Source organism: Primulina tabacum, chromosome 3 (assembly GCF_025594145.1).
Source record: "Primulina tabacum isolate GXHZ01 chromosome 3, ASM2559414v2, whole genome shotgun sequence".
Taxonomy (NCBI): domain Eukaryota; kingdom Viridiplantae; phylum Streptophyta; class Magnoliopsida; order Lamiales; family Gesneriaceae; genus Primulina; species Primulina tabacum.
This window is the reverse complement of record NC_134552.1, coordinates 7,430,126-7,438,658: the sequence shown is the minus strand read 5'-3', so window position 1 is coordinate 7,438,658 and position 8,533 is coordinate 7,430,126. Positions and strand designations below refer to the sequence as shown.

The following is an 8,533-nucleotide window of genomic DNA, read 5'->3' as shown; positions in this document are numbered from 1 at the left end:
AAAAAACTTATATATTTAAAATAATATATATTTAGATCATAAAAATTATATATAGTCACACTGAATACTATCATATAATTTAATCTTAAATATATTACATTTTTATACTAAATATGATTACTTTGATATTTTTTAAAATATCATTTTTATTTTTGAATTTATTATATTTTTTATTTTTGTGAATATATTAATTAATTTATTCAAACAATATTAAATGTAGGCAGAATAGAAAACCTACATTTGTTTTTCATAAATGCCACTTGTACTTTATATATATAATAGTAATTTTTCCCACACGTTATATGTGAATAAAGTAGTTGATAATATGATTATATTTTAATCTATGTCTTTATTTTTTAAAATTAAAATTAAATTGAAAAAATTTATTACTTAACGAAAAAAACCGATTTTGGTAGATCTAAGCAACATGCAGAAATCGAGTAGGTCTCTTGTGAGATGGTCTCACGAATCTTTATCTGTGAGACGGATCAACTATATCGATATTCACAATAAAAGTAATACTCTTAGCATAAAAAATAATTTTTTTTATGGATGACCCAAATAAGATATATGTCTCACAAAATACGACATGTGAGATCGTCTCACACAAGTTTTTGCCGGACAAATTAGAGCAAAGAAAAGAGCAAAATGGACTATGTTGTAATTTTTCGCCCACTTTTGTATTACTAGGAAGAAATTAACAAAAATTAATATTATATCTTCTCATGAAATTTTTATGAGACGAATTTTATTAATATTTAAATAAAATATTTACCTTAAAAAATATAAGAAAAAATATTGATTATTTAATTTAATCTATATTATATATATTATTTTAAAAAACATTTGGCGAGGACCGACAGAGATCAACGTGGTAACAGAGAGTCAAGTTAAAAATAAAATTAGTTATCGCCGCGAGACGCGCTTTTACTTTCTTTCTCATCAGGTGACCCCACGCCAGCCCACATAAATTTCATCCATTATATCTCACTGCCCTTCCATACGAAATTCGTATTCCAGGAAGAAAATCATCCAAGCAATGGCGAAAAACCTGCTTCTTTGGTTTGCTCTTTGTGTCCTGCCCGCGATTGTCATCGCGCAGGATCCTCTTCTTCTGAAGGGGTCTGTTTACTGTGATTCATGCCGCTGCGGGTTCGAGACCGATGCTTCCAAGTATCTCGCTGGTAACTGCCTCACTAAACTTCTTTATGTCTCTCTTTTACCGTACATGAACTGGATGCCCTAGATCTGTGCGTCAAGCAACCAAAATGTGTTGGATCTGGTACAGTTGATGTTGGATTTTGTAGATTGTGAAGGGTTTTGTCGGAATTCTGTAGAATTTGTTCACATCGGTAGTTACTCCCCAAAATTTGTAATCTTTTTTTAGCATTAGTCATAGGATTCAATCGATACTGTTAAAAGTGCGAAGATGTGTGGTTTTACGAAATGTTGCGTATGAAAGGATTTGAATTCATTAATGTTATCAAAATGACTCTGTGTTTCCAAGTTGAAATATTTAGGTCCGAACACATCCAAGTTTTTTGTCAGTTGGAAGGGTTTTATCGCTGACAAAATTTTCTTACACCAAGTTAGCTACTTCAAAAGTTAAAATCTCACGCAGAATGTATCATCGTAGATTCTTTTGTTAGCTTTGCTTACAGTTTTAAGATGACTCCCACAGACATCTGAAATGTGCTTGTAACCTCGACATGTAAATGAAATTTGATGTTTTCTTCCTCTTAGATTTTGCTTAAATCGTAGTCTTTCCTTGCATTTGGCCTGGTATAATGAGTAAAGTGTCATGGACTTGGCAGGTGCTGTTGTTAGAATCGAGTGCAGGAGCAGGGCCAACTCCGAACTAACATACCAGAAAGAGGGAGTCACAGATTCGTCGGGAAACTACAATATGTTGGTTGAATCGGACCGTGGGGATGACTATTGCGATGCGGTGCTTGTGAAGAGTTCAGATCCTGAATGCAGTGAGCCAAACAAAGGGCGTGATCGTGCGCGTGTCATTCTCACTCGCAACAATGGGATGAGCTCCAACACCCGTTTTGCCAATCCCATGGGATTCCTTAAGCGCACACCCTTGGCTAGCTGCTCCAAGATTCTAAAAAAGTACGAGGAGGCGGAGGATTGAAATGCTTGAAATTCAACTTAGATGCTTTGCGTTAATTAAAAGATTGTGTTAGCACCTTATTATTCTATTTGTTTCACTGCTTGTGGTAGGATTTTGTTGTGTTATTGATCCGGCCATATCATATTTATGGGAGTGTTTAAAAGTAATACATATTTTACGGTGTTGCTAAGACTACTTAGAGCCCAGTTATGCCTTATATGTGCAAGCCTTATGATCGCAATGCTTGTTTTTCAGAATCGGTGCAATTTTTATCCGGTTATCTATTTATGTATTTCGGTAGGTACCTAAATCAAGGTGACTCTAGTGTTAATATTTCTTTCTAGAACAAAAGATTCCATTAATAGTCAGACTAGTTTGTCGCCAAAAGATGAGCCACGGAGGTATCTTCACGAGGGAATAAGTTGATAAGGGCATCCACGGAATTATAAGTTGTATCCGTAATTGCAGAGACAAGACGAGCGTCAAAGTTCTTGGGTTCTTGAATAGCTTGAAGTAATAGTTTTGCGTCGATCATCCCTCGATGACAATGGAAAGATTGTGCCTGCCAATATCCCCTCCTTGACGGCATTCAACTCAGCAATATGGGGAGAAAACCTGCAATAAAAACAGCGGACAAGAGCGAAAGAACAACACCCTCAGCATCCCACCAAAAATGATTTTAACGACGGAAAAACGATTGCATGATTTTGATTTTGTTGAACCCAGGTGGAGGTGTATGCCAAGTCCGTTATATGAGATTTGAGCTGGATGGAAGAAAATGTTTAGATGTTGTAGTGGCAAAAGGTTCCCATGTGTAGTTTTCTCGGGCAATTACCCCCGCAGCCGGCGTACTTTGACCACAAAAATCACTCCAACAACCCGTAGTAAAGGTATATAGATCAACAGCTTGCCCAAACTCGGCGAGACAGCAAAAAAGGTCCACAAAAGACCCCTGTTCAAAGCTAGCCAAAAGGATCCAAATAGCAGTGAGTTTCCAGCACTTTACCACCACATTGCAGTACAAAAATGAGTGCAAGCAATCCTCAGAATTGGTATTATCAGTTGACATAGACGACCCACCATAATTCCTCGCATGGACAGATGATAATTGCGGTTTTAGCACTTATATTATGATTACACGTTCTGGTGATTGCAGGAATTAAGACAACTGACCAAGTGTTCGTTGCATAATTAACAGTGGAAAGAGACTAGAGTAAAGAAAGGAAGAGCACAGAGTCAAAACGCAGATTGAAAATTTGAAGAGTAGTTGCAGCGGGCTGCTGGCTAGGCCACGTCTGGCGTGTTTTAGAAAAATAATAATAATAAAATGCGAAGCCTTAGCGTTGATTTTTTCTCATCTTTTCTTCCCGATTAAGTGCTGCAACTTTGTTTGATATCCCATAGATGGGCCCTCAAGATCAGATCTAAACCCCCGGCCCATCTTAGCCCAGATGGAAGGCACTACGACTGATCCAATATTCTCCTATAAATACCAGGTTTGAATGTCTAATTGAGGATTCACTATATTGTTTTTCAGCAACATCTTTAGATGTTCTCCTCTTATATCACCAGTCCCTGACTTGAGCGTCGGAAGAGTTACGCCGAGACACCCTCCCGGTCTTCTTCTAACGGTCTTCTTCGTGATTTCAGACTTAGAGCTTATTCGAAGCCTGCGCTGGACTAGCGTCATATGCTGAAATCGAACCCTAAATTTTCAGTGAGTATCTTTGTTATTTGTTACCTAGCTCATTCGATCATCTATAAAAAGTTGAGATTATTTTGTGTAACATCAAATTGTTCTCTCTCTGGGACAATATCCTTCTCATTCACTTTGCTAAAACTCGACACCGTGGAAGAAATTTCGCAACAACAGGTTAACCCGAACAGGCAGAATATCATACGATGCATGCCATAAATGGATCTTCATTTTATTTGGAAGACTCATATTTCACAGCTTCCTTGTGCCCCTACCTAGACCCGAACTATGTCCATTACTGCCCTCTTCCTCACCCTCAACAGCAAGTCATACCCGGATTTCACAGTATATTTCCCTTTTAGTGTCATAGTGCCATACATGAACATCCTCACCATCCACTATTTATATTATTGTTAGGCAGTTTAGTTAGAAAGCTCATGAATTCGCTAAGCTAACGAGTCAAACTGGACAAAAATTGCAAAGATTTTATGAGCTTAATGCTTGAGCTTGCTCATGAACTTTTGAGTTGAAGAGTTTGAGGAGAGGTCAGGCTCATGTAAATTAATAGATTTCTTATGAGACGATCTGATATATCTTTATTCGTTAAATGAGTCATCTATACCTATATTTCCAATGATAAGTAATATTTTGACATAAAAAATAATATATTTTTTTCCATGAATGGCCTAACTAAGAGATCTGATTCATGAAAATGACTCGTATAATTTAGGAGTTCCAACCTGTCCTCGATTTATTCAAACCTGTTAAAGAACACGAGAACGTGTCTCTCAATCTTGCAATTGCTACACATTATCCTAGTTATTATCGAATATTCCATTCCTATTTTCTGGTAAATTCACATTTTAGCAGCTCCACATAAGGTTAAGTGTATAAGATACTAAAAGTAGCCATGAATTCTCACGGGCAGATTGATTTTAGCTAAGTGAACGATACTCCAAAACAGGGGCGTAGGGCCAGGGAAGGCTTTATGTGTTAGTCATGGACTTCTTCTTTCATCTTCACTTGGCATGATTTATTATCATATTGGCTACTTCATAAAGCATATTTTTGGGTTTTCTGCTTTGATTGATTTTGAAGCACAATCCTTTTGGAAACGAATACCACCACCACGGAATTGGGATGATGCATCAATCATCCACTGATTGAATTCGGGAGTAAGATAAGCCTAAAGCAGTACCTCAGCCATTCATTCATATGTCAGAGAACTCGTGATTTGGCTTCCTACCTTATCATCATCTTGGTATATTGCTTAAATTAATTTTCATACGTAACGATAAGGTTATTTTTTAAAAAAAGAAAAAAATCTTAATTATCTTCATATCACAACATCATATACCTATTTCTGTTCGATTTTAAACTAAACCCACTATAAAAATTCGATGAGCAAGAGCATGCAACTCGAACTCCACCATTAATTCGTGATCCTAAAATTTTTACAATGTTAACTTACAAATTGAACATGTACATCATCAATATTCCATCAGATTGTGCATATGGCATTCTGATCGAATCCGAACTGCTGAAAGAACCTGATCATCACCAAGTTCGAATCGAGTTATTAACCGAACAGGTCTGCATATATCCTAGGGGTCTCTTAGTTTACATCACCATGGACGATCCTCCTCGCTTTGTTAAAATGTGGATTAAACTAGATATGCAGTTGACAAATGTGTGACACGAGTGCGTTTTGTAGAATAGGTGTGGGAATTAAGTTACTTAATTTAGTTAGAGATAGGATGAGAATGAAAGCCACTGAAGCCAGTTTTATAATTTTTAAACACATAATTTTCATCTTTTTCGATTGCCATCATAAAATATAAGTACTAGATATGTGATTTTAAATAGGTTGACTTTAATTTTAGATTAAAATAGAACGACCACTAAGTTATTAATGCCCAATGTCGACCAATCCAATGTCGTTTTGACTTTGAGAGTTCACAAAAACTTTCGTGAAACATATCTTCCTTATTCCGGTCATACATAAAAATCAAATATATTATTTATTATGTTAAATATAGGTATAGTTCACCCGTCTCAGAAGAGACCTAACATTAAGAGTTTCGGGTGAAAATACACATATGATTGGAAGAGATATTGATAATTTTAAACAAATTCGGGTGAATAATGTAGGACCGAGTGCTTGTCGCTTTACCAAAAGCTGTAGCTGGTGGTAATTGTGCAACTCAAATCTTTTAATCCGCACAGCAGCTCAAGCATCACGTTTCGATCGCTCTATCAAACAAAGACAATTATTGCACCCAACAAATCATAATGGTGTTATTAATTTATTCACCTTTGGGTTAGCTATTATTATCCTGATAATGTCGATGTATAAATATTATTTCTGCACACAATATTCTTCACTCGAATATCTTAGAATATAATATTTATTGCCTAGTGGTTTGTGGGTTGATGGCGCTATCTGTGTGCCGCCCAAAGGATCGAATTGCCTCACTTTGTGGAATCATCTGTTTGACCTTTTCTGGTAAAATAATTTGTATTCTTGACTGTGGGAACATGATCAGCGGCGGCATGTGGCAATCACTACTAATATAATTGTGTGCGAGAAAAAAATTAAAAAACTCTAATTATTGCCTTGCCGCACCCGTTAATGCATGGCATTGTTAGAATAAAATTAAATATACATATCAGTAAAATTTTAGAATCTGTCATCTGAAAGAGCAAATTAAAAGACATACCTCTATAAAATAATAATCTTTTATGTCCTAGTTTATTTTAAACGTAACGGGGATAACTCGCTTTCCAAAAGCCTAGAAAAAGTCAACTCGTAATGTTATATTTTTACGATTTGATTTTGGTGACACGATCTCACATATTTATATTTATAAGATTGGTCAATCTAATCTATATTTTTCATGAAAAAATATTTTTAATGAAATGAGTTGGGTCGAAGATCTATATCCCCAAATTGACATGTTAAGTTTTTGTTATTACTAATATGTTTCTGAAAGAAAGTCTAATAAATTTATTTATGAGTTGAACGATTATATTTAAAATAAAAATAATATTTTTGATATAAAAATTAATATTTTTTATTAATAGAATAAAATAAAAAATTTGTTTGTCACAAAACAAAGATGCCGTGGCTTGTAAGAATATCTACGTTCGTGAAACCAGGGCCCCATTTTTGTAATAAAATCCCGGGTCCCAGGTTAACCCGTTTAGATCTCACGCAATGCGCCTCTTTAATTGCTGAATTTGACTTTTGACTTTCGTAAAACCTACCCCAGTTAATGCCTTCCCAAATTTCCAATGGCCCCATCAAAAATTTCACCACTGTTTGATTTGAATAACTTTTTAAATATAATTCGTACGTTATATTTTAATAAATATTATAAAACTTACTAAAGTATTTTTTACGATAAGATCTATTTCTTTTCAAACTTTCAAATGATTCACAGATTATTCATGAAATTGAAAACTTTTGATCATGTATATTATAGTGAATGTGACATTAAATCTAAGGAAGGGAATACGACAGATCTATATTTGTGAGATGAGTTGATCCAAATTATTTATAAAAAAAATAATATTTTTGATATAAAAATATATTTTTAATGAATAATATTAGATTATATATTCGTACCAGTGAAACGGTTTACAAGTGCATGGTTGATTTTATTTAGGATTCTTTAAAAGATTTTCAATCTTCCAATTTACTTTGTATTTTTGGGTATTATGATACAATAATAATATTGATAGTTGTGAAAGTAAGTTGTAGAAAATAAAACATAAAAAATTTGTTTTACCTTCCTAATTCAAAGTTTGGAAAAATACTTTAGACGCGGAGGCTGGAGGCAAACATATGGCAAATCGTATTAATATTTTCACACACAAAATCAATTATCAAGATTTGTATTTACTTTTTGGACAGAAACTATACAAATTATTGAAGTTCTGATATTAATGGCAACTATGGTGTAATATATATTTTTGAAGTCGAGTTTCGAACATAATTTTTTCAAATTTAAGATTTTGATTTTAAATATTGTCTCTCAAAGATGCTGCATGAGAATTCAGGAGGAGGAGGAGGTTGGGCCAAGAAGTCAATGGGAGCTGCAAACCATTGTGTTGGTTGGTCTGATACATGAGTTCTGTCATTTTTGGAAGGTGAGAGCCGTTAACCATTGGGAGATCGATAAGCTGTGGAAAAGAACAGGTGGGATTCATTCTTCAAAATGTCTCAGATGATAGACACAATAAAGGAGAGCAATCCAGAAGGCAGAAAGGATATAGAGATTACGAGAGACACAAGCACAAGAGTCTTGAAGAGATCAAGGAGATTAGTCTTGGTTGTAAATTCTTGAGTGTGATTCATTTCTATGTAACTGTAAAAACTTTTTGGTGGTTTTAATACAAGAGTTGGTCATTCTTCCCATGGACGTAAGTCATTCAAGACCGAACAACGTAATTTGTTTGTCTCTCAATTTTCTTTCTTGTCGATAACGAGTGTTATGTACAAGAATTGTTGGATAAATGAATTAAGAAGAGTGTTGAAAAGAAAAGGGAGTGAGACTTGTCCCACGTCAGAAAATGAGACAAGTTGGGTTTTCCTTATAATCTCCAAGTTTGAGTTAGGAGTTTGGGCCTCAAGGGGTACCAGAAGTTTTTAGAAGAGGGAAGACGTTAATAGACTGTGTCTCGGTGAAACATTCACACACGCTCGGCCGGGTTCG

At 35.0% G+C, this 8,533-nt stretch overlaps 1 protein-coding gene across 1 annotated transcript; it reads left to right on the top strand.

The window, feature by feature from the left end:
• Window positions 1-929: 929 nt before the first annotated feature.
• On the top strand, window positions 930-2,336 carry LOC142539771 (olee1-like protein). Its single transcript, XM_075645460.1, has 2 exons — window positions 930-1,184; window positions 1,815-2,336. Exons 1-2 carry the CDS (start codon window positions 1,040-1,042, stop codon window positions 2,138-2,140), a joined length of 471 nt encoding a protein of 156 aa, XP_075501575.1. The 5' UTR covers window positions 930-1,039; the 3' UTR covers window positions 2,141-2,336.
• Window positions 2,337-8,533: the final 6,197 nt, after the last annotated feature.